The sequence below is a fragment of the Coffea arabica genome, chromosome 1c (assembly GCF_036785885.1).
Source record: "Coffea arabica cultivar ET-39 chromosome 1c, Coffea Arabica ET-39 HiFi, whole genome shotgun sequence".
Classification (NCBI taxonomy): domain Eukaryota; kingdom Viridiplantae; phylum Streptophyta; class Magnoliopsida; order Gentianales; family Rubiaceae; genus Coffea; species Coffea arabica.
The window spans coordinates 47,110,604-47,127,619 of record NC_092310.1 but is presented as its reverse complement, the minus strand read 5'-3'; the positions used below and the strand labels follow the sequence as shown (position 1 = coordinate 47,127,619).

Genomic DNA, 17,016 nt, shown 5'->3' with positions numbered 1-17,016 from the left:
GAATACTATACTACAATTGAAAAGAAACTACTAAATAAATGTGGAATAAATAAAAGAGAAAAGGAAAGAACGCACCCAAAAATTGATAATAGAGTTCGGCCAATTTTGCCTAATCTTCGAGCACCACTCAACCGACCCGCTATTATAAATTTTGGGAGAAAAAAGAATTATAAAAGAATTACAAAATCTTTTTTAGTGTAATTCTTTTTTGTTGGTGTTTGGTACAATTAATTGGGAAGGCTTGAGAGTTTATTTATAACTCTCAAATCCTTCTCTAATTTATAAACCCATCAATGTAGGATGAAGATTTCTGCCACCAAAGTCCACAATTGTAAGCTGTGGAAAAATTGTCAAAGTCCACAATTATGGCTTTGAATACAACAAATCTCTACCTTGACATAAATCTAATCCCACCTCAAAAAATACAAATCTTCTCATCCAAGATGACAACTGGTTCTAGTGGTACTTCCAAAATTGCGCCCTCAAGCACCAACTCAAATGTGCAGGATATTAACCAAGTTTAAATAATGTTCAAACTTGAACCATGTAACCACCTTGTTCAGCATATCTGCAGGATTCTCCGCAGTCCGAATCTTCTAGAGAAAAATCTCCTTTTCTTCGAGAATTTCCCGCACAACGTGATAGCGAACATCAATGTGTTTCGTTCTTGCGTGCAAGACCTGGTTCTTTACTAAGTGAATAGCACTCTGACTGTCACAAAACACGTCAATGTGTTTTTGACCAACTCCCAAGTTGTCAAGCAATTCTTGAAGCCAAATTGCCTCCTTCACAGCTTCAATAATTGCCATATACTCTGTCTCTGTTGTAGACAAAGCCACTGTTGACTGCAAAGTAGACATCTAACTAACTGACACCTTGGCAAACGTGAACAAGTAGCCAGTTGTAGAACGTCAAATCACCTGCATAGTCAGAATCACAATATCCAACTATACATTGACCAAATGATTTATCCTACTCAAATACTAATCCAACATCTACGGTATCTAGGATATACTGTAGAATTCATTTCACAGCTTGCCAATGACCCTTGCCAAGATCATGCATAAACCTGCTTACCACACTAACTGCCTGTGAAATGTCGGGTCTCGCACACACCATTGCATACATCAAGCTACCAACTACATTAGCATACGGAACTTTTGCTATGTATGCTCGTTCTTCATCCGTCTTTAGAGATAATAGGCTATTAAATTTCAAATGAGGAGCAAGTGGAGTACTTATAGGTTTTGAATCTCCATTTATACCAAAACGTTGTAGTACCTTATTCAAATACTGCTTCTGTGTCAGACAAAGCTTGCCTTTCGTTCTATCCCTGCTTATCTCCATGCCGAGGACTTTCTTGGCTTCTCTCAAATCCTTTATCTCGAACTCTTTATTCAACTGAGCCTTCAATTTGTCAATTTCAACTTGGCTCTTTGACGCTATCAGCATATCATTAACGTACAAGAGTAAGTAGATGTAGGAATCATCTCGTAACTTGTGTAAATACACACAATGATCATATTTGCTTCTTGTGTACTTCTGACCTATCATGAACTGGTCAAATAATTTGTACCTTTGTCTCGGTGATTGTTTCAATCCGTACAGCGATTTGCTCAACTTACAAATCCAATCTTCTTTACCAGCAACTTTGAATCAATTTGGTTGAAACATATGGATTTCCTCCTTCAAGTCATCGTGAAGGTACGCGGTCTTCACATCAAGTTGAGCTAGCTCCAAACTCAACTACGCTACCAAAACCAACAAAATTCTAATAGAGGAATGTTTAACAACTGAAGAAAATATTTCATTATAATCAACTCCATCCTTCTGAGCGTAGCCTTTAACCACCAATCTTGGCTTGTAGCGAACATCAATCTTGTCAGGAAATTCTTCTTTCTTTGCAAATATTTATTTGCATTTAATTGCCTTCTTGTCCTTCGTTAGTTGTGTCAACTTCCACGTCTTGTTCTTCTGAAGAGATTGCATCTCTTCTTCCATAGCTTCTTTCCATCTATCATTTTCTGTACTTCGAACTGTTTCAGAAAATGTGGATGGAACATCATCAACAACTGGAAGTGCATAGGCCACCATGTCAACAAAACGAGCAGGTTTTTGAATTTTTCGTCTTGATCTATTGATAGCAATTGACTCTTGCTGTTGTTGAGGTTTTTGGGTTAAAATCTCTTTCTCATCTGATTCTTCTTTTGCTATGGGAGAGTCATTGATGGTGCTGTTTGTTGGGTTCACCATTATTTGCTCAAACTCCACCTGTTTCGGCGTACACTCCACCTGTTGCGGAGTACCACTGGTCCCATCTTGTGTTACCTTATTCAACATGGCAGATTCGTCAAAGGTAACATTCCTACTGATAATGGTCTTCTTTACTTCTAGACACCACAAACGGTATCCCTTAATTCCAGCATTAAAGCCCATAAAGAGAGTTTTCTTTGCACGTGGATCCAATTTTGATTCATTTACATGATAATATGCAGTAGAACCAAAAATACGCAAAGAATCATAATCTGTTGCAGGTTTTCCAGACCATTTCTCTAATGGAGTCTTCCACCTATTGCAGATGATGGCAAGTGATTGACGAGATGTTGAGCGTATGTCATAGTCTCAGCCCAAAACTTTCTGCCTAACCCAGCATTAGACAACATGCAACGTACTTTTTCCACTAATGTTTTGTTCATACGCTCTGACACCCTATTCTGCTGCGGTGTTCTTCTAACTGTGAAGTGCCGAACTATGCCGCATTCTTGGCATATCTTCTGGAATGGATCATTCTTGTATTCTCCACCATTGTCTGCTCGGAGGACCTTGATCTTTCTTCCCGTCTGGTTTTCAACCTGAGCTTTCTAATTAAGGAAAATCCCTAACACTTCATCGTTGTTTTTCATAGTAAACACCCAAACTCTTCTGAAAAAATCATCAACAAAAGTGACAAAATAGTACCTGTCTCCAAGGGATGGAGTCTTGGCAGGCCCCTACACATCTGAGTGCACATAATCCAAAATACCCTTGGTATTATGGATGCCAGTGCCAAATTTCACTCTTCTTTATTTTTCCAGAACACAATGCTCACAAAATTCTAATTTACAAACTTTCGTACCTTTCAACAATCCTTGCTACTGGAAGATGTTGCTGCTACTGCTGTCCCAACAACTATACTACCTTGATAGTAATACAAATTATTCTTTCTCACACCTTTCAACATCATAAGTGCTCCCGAAGTTACTTTAAAAATTCCATCTCGCATCCTCATTTCTAGGCTTTTTGACTCCAAGAGTCCCAAGGAGATGAGATTTCTCTTCAAATTCGGCAAGTACCGAATATCCTTCAGGATTCTGGTGGATCCATCATGATTACGCAGCTTGATTGAACCTATGCCAGTTGTTTTACATGGATTGTCATTTTCTATGTACACAACTCCACCATCAAGTTTTTCAAATTCAAAGAACCACTCCCACATGGGAGACATATGGTAGGTACAAGTTGAATCCAAAATCCAGTCATTTGGATGGGATGTTAAAAGTGATACAGCCAAAGAGAAATCTGATTCCGCATCACTTTTGCATTTTGCAACATTTACGTCTTGCGGAGTTTTCCCTTTTTTCTTTAGTTTTGGATAGTCTTTTTTCCAATGCCCTTTCTCACGACAGAAAGCACACTTATCTTTGGCAACTCTGCTTTTCGATTTGGACCTTCCTTTTCTCCCCTTTAATTGGTTTTGTTGACGACCTCTTACCACTAACGCTTCATCTGTTGTAGCTAATTTCTTTTTTATTTTATCCTGCTTTCTCAATTCATGACTATACAAAGCAGAACATACAACATCTAAAGACACATTCTCCTTCCCATGAAGTAACGTAGTTTCCAAATGTTCAAATTCATCAGGAAGAGATGACAATAACATCAAAGCCAAATCTTCATTTTCAAATTTCGCATCTAAATTTAGCAGGTTTGCTACTAACTGATTAAACATAGTGATGCGTTCATTCATAGTAGTACCTGGTTGGTAATCGAATCGGAACAATCTCTTCTTCATAAGGAGTTTATTTTGACCACTCTTCTTCAGAAATTTCTCCTCTAATGCCCTTTACAATTTCCATGCAGATGTCTCGTTTTTTAAAGCATACTTTTCTTCTCTGGACAAACACGATCGAATAGTTCCGCATGCAAACCGATTTATAGTACTCCACTCCTTCTCTTCTATGTCATCTGGTTTCTTTTCTTCAATGGCAATGTCAATACCCTGTTGGAAAAGGGAGTCTATGACCTCGCCTTGCCACATTCCGAAATGGCCAGTACCATCAAATATCTCCACCGCCAATTTCGAACTTGACATTGGAGTCCTCGATCATGTAGATGAGGAAGCCGATGCCCCAGATGTAATTCTTGACGTGGAATTGTCTGATGTCATTACAAACTCAAATAATAGTATTCAATATAAAAATTACAAACAGGCCAAAGGACAAACCTTCAGCTCTAATACCACTTGTTGGGGAAATCGGGTAATTTTTTATTTAAAAATTCAACTAGTGATTTAAACTGATTCAGTAATTTTCAGGAAAGATCGTTAAAACAATTTCCTTAAACAGAATTACCATTTCAAGTAAATTCCCAGGAAAGACTGGAGGGGTCACAAGCGATCCCACTTAAAACCCAGTCTCCTAGACAAAATTTACGTGCACGGAGTATTATCACCATAGTTATTAAATCCGGCCCGACCCGGGCGGTCGAACCGGTCAAACCAGTGAACCGGGCATTGGACCGGACTGGGTTTTAAATTAGATCGTTTAAACAATCAAATCGTTGACTAGTCAACGGACCGGCGGCTCGACCGGATGAAACCGGAAACCCGGCCGATTTTGTCTAGGAACCGGATTTCGTATAAAAATTTTATTCCTTTGCTGGAACTCGAACCTTGGACCTCCGGTCCTTGGTCAAACCAGTGAACCGGACATTGGACCGGACTGGGTTTAAAATTAGATCGTTTAAACAATCAAATCGTTGACATCGTTGACTAGTCAACGGACCGGCGATTCGACCGGATGAAACCGGAAACCCGGCCAATTTCGTCTAGGAACCGGATTTCGTATAAAAATTTTATTCCTTTTCTGGAACTCGAACCTTGGACCTCCGGTCCTATAAAAATTTTATTCCTTTGCTGGAACTCGAACCTTGGACCTCCGGTCCTTGCAGCAACGCGCATACCACCAAGCTACTTCACCATTTGTTGATTGAGTAGCTTACTTATAATATATAAACGTTTTGTCTACTTTATCTTTTTTTTTATTTCTCTAAAATAAATTTATTTGAAATCTTTTAATAAAAATTTATGACCCCAAACTTTATATGTTATAAAATGGACTTAAAAATGACATATTACATAATTCATTTTAAAGACAAATATTATTTTTAATCATTTTTTGCACTTAAAATTCATAAATAACTTAGATAATTACACTAAACATAGATAAAATTTTATACTTGAAGTTTGGTATATTACTAAATAACTTATTATTTTATTGATTCTTATATGAATTAATTATTTTATAGCAAATTAAATTATATGAGCATTTATTATGACATTATTTATTATAATTTATATCTTATATCTTATATTAAAAATTGTGAAATATAATATTTAAATATAATTAGTGACCCACCGGTTCAACCAGTAACCCGTTGACCCACCTCTTTCGCCGGGTTTCCTCCCGGGTTGGGTTTAATAACTATAATTACCACAATTAGACCTGTGTATACATAAATAATATGTACACACGAATAAGAAAATACACCCAAATGAACCATATAAAACACTACAAATAAATCCGACAAATATATTAAATACTATACTACAATTAAAAAGAAACTACTAAATAAATGTGAAATAAATAAAAGAGAAAAGGAAAGAATGCACCCGAAAATTGATAACGGAGTTCGGCCAATTTTGCCTAATCTCTGAGCACCACTCAAGCGACCCGCTATTATAAATTTTGGGAGAAAAAAGAATTATAAAAGAATTACAAAATCTTTTTTGGTGTAATTCTTTTGTTGGTGTTTGGTACAATTAATTGGGAAGGCTTGAGAGCTAATTTATAACTCTCAAATCCTTCCCCAATTTATAAACCCATCGATGTGGGATGAAGATTTCTGCCACCAAAGTCCACAATTGTGGCTTTGAATTCAACATAACTTTCTTCATAATAATTCCTTTCTCGAACCCGGTTTTATTTGTTTTGCTGCTCAAGTATGACTCATCCCGTCATTCTGGAGCTTCTGTGATGAATTTTGCAACATGCGACGGCGGCGTTTGCATGTTATTGACGTGAGAATTCTATGCAGTCGGATAGAAGTCGTGATCTTGTCAAACCCACAAGCTAAAATTTGGGTTTTACTCATCCATGCAATTCCTGGGAAAGAACGCGTTTTGGTTCACAGAATTTTTGTTTGTTTTTCCTTTTCAAAGTAGTAAGACGTGACCTAGTAATGGTACATCTCACTCTCCCGATGGATTGGAATTGTTTGATGATTATTATGGTAATGTAAGTCTTGAGTAATATTATTAAAAAAATGGAACGTCAACAGTTTTTAAGTGTTTCGTGCAAGGAAAAAAAAAATCTATACACATGAACTTGTTTGAATTTTTATTTTTGAATTTTTGGCTAACAATTTTTGAAATATACTCTATACGCATTTTCTAATCGTCTTTTATATTTTACATACATTATATCATTACAGTGTTTTTTCTTATAAAAACTTCTAAAAGATACAATCCAAACGGGATATAATTTTGTATGCATTTGTTTCCCAAGAAAACAACTTTTACAGAGCAGCTTTTTTTTTTTTTTACACCTTTGCTCATTTTGGTGGGTAGTACTGATAGCAAATTTCTCTGTGATTATTGAAAAAATTGAAGTCAGCAACCAGTAACTCCCCTAAAACAATGTTGCTAGACCGGAATAGCAGCAAATTATTTTTGTGGAGTGTAATGGATCAAAGATGCAAAAATTATTTGATAATCCCATATCTGCAAAAGTATTAGCCATATAAGCATAAAGTTCTTAATTTGAATCTCAAATCATCTTCTTTTACTCTACAATCTCTCTTGAATCTAAAAAGAGCATTATGAGGTGATTTTTTTGAGGGCATGGCGTAGCTGACGCAAATTGATGTGTTTAAATTTTCAAAGTGATATTTTTTTAATCCACCATTCGAGAATGATGCCTTGGAGTTTTCAAAGTGCAATATCTACGAATCGTAAGTAGACATAACAAAGTCTCTCTCTTCTTTTCTTTTCTTTTCTTTTGATGGACACTTTTCGTCAAAAACGTAGAATGTTTATTTGGCTGGGAGTGCTTCTTATTATTTATTAACAAGGTGGGGTTACTCATCAAATTGAACAAAAAACTAGATAGCAATTGGATTTGGACAAAAAAAAAAGGGGTTTGGGCAAAGCATATTTGAGGTTTCGATGCGATTGTATGATTTTTTAATATTTTATCGGATCTGGTAAAAATTAGCATTATTTTGTTCATATATGTCTATTCAATATATAAGTACACCCATGTATATGATCCCAAAAAAAAAAAAGAGTACACCCATGTATATAAGCTTGCACCACATCTTGAAAGAAATAAAATAATAATATCATTTTTAGCAAAATTAATTTCGTAGGAATTCATATTTCTTGCGCATAAACCCCTCGATTGGATGACCAAGTAACATGTGTTTGTCCTCCATTACATCAAATCAATATTTTGTGATGCGTCCCTAGCTTTAATGCATCTCTGTGGTTTTGAATATTTTGGATGTTTTTTGATCTATTATTTGGATATTTTATTATCTTTTAGGTGTTTTTTGAAATGTTTTTACTAGAAATGCTGTAAATGTGTGTTTTTCAATACAAGGCAATGAAATTGTTAATGTGTGATTATGTCATCCCAAAATAAAACACATTTAAACACATTTTTTTGCCTTTTACACTTAAACTACTAGGAATATTTTGATTGTCAACATCATAACATAATATTAGTGTGATTTTTATTTTCTTTAACTATTCTTAATTTTTAAAAAACTCAATATAATTCACAGTCAAGGATCTAACATATTTAGAACTTTTTTTCCAGCTTTTACATGATTTATAGCTCAAAATCTAACAGATAATGAAGCGTACTATCATATTTTAACAAAATTAGTGTATACTCATAATATTATTACACCTATGTCATAAGGATGATAATACTCTATGTGTACAACTAATGATTGGATGTATGACATATATTTTTTTTTATCTTATTGGTGATTTCTATATTCTTTGATGCATCATTTCAGACTCATGCAATCTCTATTTTTCTTTCTTTCTATCAATCATAGGGTGTATCTCATCTCTGCATTTCAACTAAAGAAGGATAAATCGTTAATTACTCTCAAATTATGAATTACAAGAAATTCTTAAATTACACTTGAATCTCTTCTAACTTTTGAGTTTTTCTTTTATCATACCCCTAATGCTTAGAGCCCATTTGAATTTCATTTTTGCAAATTTTGCAGAAAAAAAAATACCATTATAGTACTTTTTCATTATGCATTGCATTTGACGTAAAAAAAAAAAGTTATTGGAAAATATATTAAGAAAATATCCCTAAAAAATTGGGAAAAAAAATTGCCAACAATACCAGCAATCCAAACAAGGCTTCAGATTTCTTTGGTTGGTGGGAGTTTCAAAAACTTAGAAAATTAAATTCAATGTTGAGATCCATTTTTTAGTCAGATAGGAGCAAGATGATTGCTCAAAGATTTCTCAGTCCACGAAGAGTACCATTTTGGAAGATTACATCCATCTCAGATGTCAAATTGTTCGACCAAATGATCATCTACCTCTAGTACTTACTTCCGTAACATCTTCATAAGTCCTAGCACTTGAGGAACTTACAAAATGTTTAATGGAACACTTCTCTTTTCCAATTTCTGATTTGGCTATATGTGAAATTTACTTCTTGTCATCTCCATATCCAATTTTATTTTTATCTTATAATCTTTTGTTTTCCAATTTGGTCCATTAAAAACAATTGATCCTATATATATCGATAAATAAGGTGGTTTGAGGATTGAAGTGCTAGTCTAACCTTTTCCTTCTTCTTGTCCCTCTTGTTCGACTCTCCCCAACACAAATCAAGTACAAGCAACAAGCACTCATCTATTGTAATAGCACCACTTTTGTTCAGTATCAATATCAATATTGTTAACCCTATAGTGTTCAGAGAGCTTTTTTCATTGTCAGATTCAAGGTTTAAATCGTGAACCTGGAAATTAGGATCGAAAAGAACACAGGAATAAATTTATCAATATTAATATTTTTGTTCAGTGAAAGCCAAAATAAAAAATATCAATATTTTTAACAAATTTATAATTGTTGCCGATCAAAAATCCCAGATTCCAAAAAAAAAGGGGGGAGATGAAGTGCAATGCTTGAATGATGGATCCATTTGTGCATTATGGAGATAAAGCTGCATATTGTCATATGATATTGAAGAAGACAACTGCATCGGAGAAAGCAGTGGCGTAGGCTTCTATTTTTAAGAGAGAAGGAGAGGACGAAAGGGGCCACTCCAACTTTTTATTTACGCTTGTTCCCAACCTGGGGTTTGATTTCAACTCCGTGTGTCTCTCTCAAGTGGCCTTTTACATTTAATTGGTACAAATGGTTTTTGTTAGTGTGTACTAACAAAGTGGACCTTCATGTGTATGTCTCAATATACAAGACCATGTGATCATTCTACGCTCATCACATCCTAATAGTTATTCTCACTCACTCACAGAGAGAGAAAGAGAGAGAGGCTCTCTCCGCCGGTGAAAGCAATATTAGCAGCACTACAACTATAGGCAGCTAGCTGCTTATTATCACCGGCCGGACAAAAAAGAATTATCTGCTACTAAAACAAAATATATACCACCACTCTTCCCCTACTTCAACATCGCAGCTAGTAAATTACGTATTGTGATCGTCACCACTATACCACCAATATCATATGATACGTAATTGTTACCATAAAGTATATTTGCTTCATAAGTGTATATGCCTGGCATATCATACACATTGGTTTTCAGATTAAGTGAAAAAACTGCAGAGGCTAAATAGATATGCTCGGTCGACTAGAAAATTGGCGTATGATACTGAAAGATGAGACCAGAGTAATAAATATAATGCAAGTGCAAGAATCTTTGGCCCCATAACGAGAAAATTCATGGCTCGCCCCTGAATAGAGCCAAGACTAAAGACAATTGCTGAGACATAGGATTAGGGAGAACAATATAATATTGGATTAGGTAAGACTTGGAAAAAGGAATCATTGGATTGGGATTGTGTAAAATGCCAAGGAATGTCAGTGAACCTTCCAAGCAAGTTTCTTAGCTAGGGCGATGAAGTTGTGCAATATAGAAGTATTATCTGTGGCTTATAAATATGAGGTGAAAAATTGCTGAATTAAGTATCATAGGAAGTTATGGAGCAGATACTGGCTGAGGCCGCTCAATCAGGAGACATAAACGCCTTATATGATTTACTCCGGCAGGATCCAACCCTTTTGGATAAATATGTTGAGCCATCATTTGTGGATACGCCTGCACACATAGCAGCAGCTGCTGGCTCCACCCATTTTGCCATTGAAGTCCTAAGGTTAAAGCCACCATTCCGCACGAAGCTCAACCCGGACGGGTATGGTCCACTGGACTTGGCACTGCGAAGTGGGAAAACTGGAACAGTAAAACGGCTGGTTAAGCATGATCCTGAGCTCATTCGCGTCAAAGGAAGGGAGGGGTTTACGCCTTTGCACTATGTAGCTGAAGTCGGCGATGCTGAGCTTTTGGCTGAATTTCTAGAGGCATGCCCGGAGTCCACTCAAGATTTGACCATTCGAGGAGAAACGGCTGTTCATATTGCTGTTAGAAATATGAATGTCAGAGCTTTACAGGTGCTCTTGAGTTGGTTCAAGAGAAATAATAAGGAACGCATCTTGAACTGGACGGATGAGAATGGAGATACTGCCTTGCATATTGCAGCCTCTACAAACAACTTTGAGGCAAGAAATCTTTTTCCTAATTTTTTTTCTTTTACACTTATTAATTAAATATGAAAATTATGCAAGTCTTTTTGACCTTTGCGCATATTTTAGAAGCAAAGTTCATTAGCTTAACTTACCCAAAAAAAAGTTCATTCGTTTAACTAATAATTACTCATATTTTGGTGTAATTCCCCAAACTTGGCCCATTTGAGATTCGACCAAACATCCAGCATAGGCTCTATTGAGCACCATTTTGATTAAGTTTGGTCCTCTTGTAGGTCTCCAATTCTTAGCGATTTAGTATGTTTCTTCATGATTTTGCTATACACTTAAACGTTCATCGTTTTGTAGCTTAAAATTTTGTCGGTGACAATTCGCTTCACCAAATAATGTTACAATTAATATGATCAAATAGCAACTTCACAAAATTATGTTGCAATTGATGTGATCAAATAGCAACTCTTCATATACATTGGGAGTTTTGCTGTAATTTTTTTTTTTTTTTTGGGCAAGAAGGTTATAAGCACGATATCTAAAAACTGCCTCTATGCAGTTTGTACAATAAGCATTTAAGTAGCTAATTTTATTGACATCTTGGTCACTTCTTCAGGTTATCAGGTTGCTAATCAAAAAAGTGAGAATAAATGAGAAGAATTTAGAAGGTTTCACATGTCTTGATACTTTCACGGGACTGCCAAACACAGGTGATGAGAGGATTGCCAAAATTTTAAGTAAAGCGGGCGCGAAAACATCTTCATCTCTACGTCCACTTCATACTTTTGCCCATATTCTCAGTTCAAAGGCAACATTCACCAATACAGTTCTCGAGCTAAGTGCGGATCCTGATGGTTGGTTTGATGGCTTGTCAAGTGAGATGCGAAATGCCATCCTTATGGTTGCTCTAGTATTTTTTGCAGCTAGCTATCAAGCTGTCCTAAGCCCACCAGGTGGAATTTCTTCAGGAGGTGACACCATTTTGTTTAGCAACAATTCTTCCAATATTTCTTCTAGTTCAAATTTTGCCAGCAAGAAGACAACTATAGACACCAGCGACGCCGCAGGAGAAGTACAAATGGAGTCGGAAGTGTTCGGGACGTTTTATTTCTTCAACACAATAATTTTCTGGACCTCTCTTGTAACTATCTTGAAGCTGCTTCCCGAGGTATTTTATGTGCGGCTGGTCTACGCTAGTCTTTCATTCATCTACGGCGTCTCATTGAGGATTATATCACCAGAATTACCTATTTCTACTGTTCTCTATTTATCCATGATTTATCCCTACTACCGTCTTTTAATCATTGCAAGTAACCTGGGCGCTCTGTGGCGTAAAAATAGAGCCCATATTGGTAATTATTATGTTACTAGAGATCATCTACGACTTTGAACATTCTGCATTCTGAACTTCTACTGGCAAGATCCCTGTCCATGCTGGGAATTATCTCACTTCCCGATAGCTTTCAGGATCTTAATATTGTTACTATCAGTTTTAAAGTCAAAGTTGCAGCCTCTTCCAATCAATCTTCAGCGTCAGAGTTTCCGCCGACATAATGCGCTGGCTGCCCAGGTGGGCGACCGCCCTGGAGAGCGAAGAGTCTCAAACTTGCAAGGGATGACAACTCTACTCTGACTATGAACAGTCTTGTGCAATATCCTTAACGGTTGTGATGGTGATGTTTCGATTTCCTCTGTTGCTGGTTGCGAAGTTAATAGAAGATATTAAGCTAATACAAAATTAGTTCCTAGTAATTTGTCGGTTTGCATCTGTATTTATGCTCCTTTCGTTTTTATTCGTTATGTCTTATAAAAACTGCAGGTCTTGTTAAAAATTGGTGATAAAAAATGCAGGCCACTTTCTTCCTCTAAATTATGAATCAATTGGTATATCAAAGTTCTCACTAACCTTGTAGTTGAAACATCCCTTGAATATTCTTGTCATGAAGTTGATGAGGTATGAACTGGTGCTTTTGTTACCACATTTTCACCTTGTCGAATAATTTTCTTTCTTCTGAAATAAGCACTGCAATGACAATCCTGATTGTCACTTCGAGCTGCGTTGACATCTATGTAGCTTTTCTAATTATTATGATTGCTGAAATTGAGTTTCTCCTACCTTGAAGCCATATTTTAACAAAACGTATATTTCTACTTTTTTCCAAAAGAAAAGCACATCGATCTGTATGCATTTGTTTCCCAAGAAAACAACTTTTGCAAAGCAGCTTTTTTTTTCCCTTTGCTCGTTTTGTTGGGTAGTACTGATTGCAAATTTCTCCGTGATTATCGAAAAAATTGAAGTTTGCAACTAATAACTGCCCTAAAGCCAGGTTGCTATGTAGGAGTAGCAGCAAATTATTTGATAATTTGCTGCTATGTACGTGGAGTGTAATGGATCAAAGTTGCAAAAATTATTTGATAATCCCATATCTGCAAAAGCAGAATGGTATGCATCTCTTTCTGCTCTTGAGACCACTTTAAAGGAGATCTCCGAGTTTAGAACTTTTGTTGGATCAATTTGATGCTTGTTCTTCTTTTATTAATTATGGGCTACAAATCAACGTCTTCGTTTTTTATTTTGATTTTTTCTAACGGTCAACTTTGACTGAGTTAAAGAGCAAATAAAATAATTAAACACTTTCAGCTCATTCTTTGCCTATGGATATAGATGATGTGTTAAGTACTACTCCCTCCATCCCACTTTGATAGTCCTGTTTTCCTTTTTTATTTATCCCAAATTATAGTCCACTCTCCAATTAAAAAATGTAACTATCTTTTAATTTCTCTAAAATACCCTTATTCAATGTAGGTTGTTATTAGTATAAACTACTTTATTTAATATATATTGTTAACCTACCCCATTTAATACATTTAGATTTTCTAAAACATATTAATATATGATAAGCCAGCTTTGTTATTCTTTCAAGCTAAAATGTGAAATAATGTAAAATGGGGATTGATTGTTTCTTGATCATCAGTTTAATTCCCATAAACCATCAATTCAAGTTTCCACATGAATAATTAATATAAAGTTGCACTCTATTGAATGTAAGAGTATTTTAGGAAAATAGCAATATAAATTTATTGTTCCAACAAAATTAACTATTTTTTTTTAAATTGTGTGAAAAAAAAAACTAAAACTATCAAAATGAAACAGAGGGAATATCTAGAATAAAATTAGCTTCTATATGTCTTTAGTTTTTAGATGAATCATTGTCCCCGATACTCTATCTAATTGTCCAAAATATTAGCCAAAATAAGCATAAAGTTCTTAATTTTTAATCTCAAGTCATCTTCTTTTACTCTACAATCTCTCTTGAATCAAAAAAAGAGGATTATAAGGTGATTTTTTTTTTAATTTGTTTGAGGGCACAGTGTGGCTGACGCAAATTGATGTCTTTGGATTTTCAAAGTGATATTTTTTTTAATCCACCATTCGAGAATGATGCCTTGGACTTTTCAAAAAAAAAAAAAATAGACTTTTCAAAGTGCAATATCTATGAACCGAAAGTAGACGTAACAAAGTCTCTCTCTTGTTTTCTTTTCTTTTCTTTTCTCTTCTTTGCTTTTGATGGACACTCGTCATCAAAAATGTAGAAAGTTTATTTGGCTGGGAGTGCTTCTTACTATTTATTAACAAGGTGGGGTAGTTAGTCATCAAATTGAAGAAAAAACTTTGGACAAAGAAAAAACAAAATAGGGTTTGGGCAAAGCATATTTGAGGTTTTGATCCGATTGTATGATTTTTGCATATTTTATCTGATCTGGTAAAAATTAGCATTATTTTGTTGCATATATGAATTTTATTCATATATGTCAATTCAATATATAAGTACACCCATGTACATAAGCCTGCACCACATCTTGAAAGAAATAAAATAGCAATATCAATTGTAGCAAAATTAATTTCGTGGAATTCATATTTCTTGCGCATAAACCCCTCGATTGGATGACCGAGTAACATGTGTTTGTCCTCCATTACATCAAATCAATATTTTATGATGAGTCTCTGTGGTTTTGAATATTTTGGATATGTTTTGGTCTATTATTTGGGTATGTTATTAGCTTTTAGTTGTTTTTTGGAGTGTTTTTCCTAGAAATGCTGTATATGTGTGTTTTTCAATACAAGGCAGCAAAATGGTTAATGTGGGATACCATACATGCTAAGAACCTGATTATGTCATCCCAAAATAAAACACATTTTAACACCTTTTTAAACTACTAGTAATGTTTTGATCGTCAACTTCATAACATAATATTAGTGTGATTTTTATTTTCTTTAACTATTCTTAATTAAAAAAACTTAGTATAATTCACAGTCAAGGATCCAACATATTTAGAACTTTTTTGTTTTCCAGCTTTTACATGATTAATAGCTCAAAATCTATTAGATAATGAAGGGTACTATCATATTTTAACAAAATTATTGTATACTCATAATATTATTACACCTATATCATAAGGATGATAGTACTTTTTGTGTACAACTAATGATTGGATGTATGACATATATATTTTTTTATCTTATTGGTGATTTCTATATTCTTTGATGCATCATTTCAGACTCATGCAATCTCTATTTTTCTTTCTTTCTATCAATCATAGGGTGTATCTCATCTCTGCATTTCAACTAAAGAAGGATAAATCGTTAATTACTCTCAAATTATGAATTACAAGAAATTCTTAAATTACACTTGAATCTCTTCTAACTTTTGAGTTTTTCTTTTATCATACCCCTAATGCTTAGAGCCCATTTGAATTTCATTTTTGCAAATTTTGTAGGAAAAAATACCATTATAGTTCTTTTCATTATGTGTTGCATTTGAGGTTTAAAAAAAAAAGAAGTTATTGGAAAATGTATTAAGAAAATATCCCTAAAAAATTGGAAAAAAAAATTACCAATGAGACCAGCAATCCAAACAAGGCTTTAAATTTCTTTGGTTGGTGGGAGTTTCAAAAACTTAGAAAATTAAATTCTATGTTGAGATTCATTTTTCAGTCAGATAGGAGCAAGATGATTGCTCAAAGATTTCTCAGTCCACGAAGAGTACCATTTTGGAAGATTACATCCATCTCAGATGCCAAATTGTTTGACCAAATAATCATCTACCATTAGTACTTACTCCAGTACCATCTTCATAAGTCCTAGCACTTGAGGAAATTACAAAATGTTTAATGGAACTCTTCTCTTTTCCAATTTCTGATTTGGCTAAATATGAAATTCACTTCTTCTCATCACCATAGCCAATTTTATAGAGTATTTTGTTTTTATTTTATAATCTTTTGTTTTCCAATTTGGTCCATTAAAAACAATTGATCTTCTATATCCATAAATTAGGCGATTTGAGGATTAATGTGGTGCTAATCTAACCTTTTCATTCTTCTTGTCCTCTTGTTCGACTCTCCCCAACACAAAATCGAGTACAAGGAATAAGGACTCATCTATCGTAATAGCACCACTTTTGTTCGGATCAATATCAATATTGTCAAGAAATTTATACTGTTGCTAATCAAAATCTTAGATTCAAAATAGTTGGGAGATGAAGTGCAATGCTTGAATGATGAAGGGATTTGTGCATTATGGAGATAAAGCTGCATATTATCAAGTTATATTGGAGAGTGAGTGATTATATTAATTGTTACCATATATAACTAAAAGATAAAATATATTTCCTGCACAAGTATTTATTGTCTGTACCTTGCACTTCATATACAGTGGTTGTCAAATGACTCAAATTAAGGGGAAAAAAAAAACTGTAGAGGCTACATAGATGCTTGGTCGACTAGCTAAAAAATTGAAGTATGAGATGAGAATAATTTTTTTGTGCCCCATGACGAGAATATTCTTGCCTCGCCCCAGAATAGAGCCAAGACTAAAGACAATTGCTGAGACATAGGATTAGGTACAACAATGTAAATATTCGATTATTAAGACTTGAAAAAAAAGAAAATA

At 34.7% G+C, this 17,016-nt stretch overlaps 1 protein-coding gene across 1 annotated transcript; it reads left to right on the top strand.

Moving 5' to 3' along the window:
* Positions 1–10,377: 10,377 nt before the first annotated feature.
* Positions 10,378–12,936, top strand: LOC113741040 (ankyrin repeat-containing protein BDA1-like). Its single transcript, XM_072074024.1, has 2 exons — positions 10,378–11,090; positions 11,683–12,936. Exons 1-2 carry the CDS (start codon positions 10,515–10,517, stop codon positions 12,454–12,456), a joined length of 1,350 nt encoding a protein of 449 aa, XP_071930125.1. The 5' UTR covers positions 10,378–10,514; the 3' UTR covers positions 12,457–12,936.
* The last annotated feature ends 4,080 nt before the right edge of the window (positions 12,937–17,016 follow it).

Bases quoted from the DNA above. Each gene is read 5' to 3' on its own strand.
- LOC113741040 (XM_072074024.1), top strand. From the start codon at position 10,515: ATGGAGCAGATACTGGCTGAGGCCGCTCAATCAGGAGACATAAACGCC. The intron at 11,091-11,682 runs GCAAGAAATCTT...TCACTTCTTCAG, and splicing joins CCTCTACAAACAACTTTGAG to GTTATCAGGTTGCTAATCAA.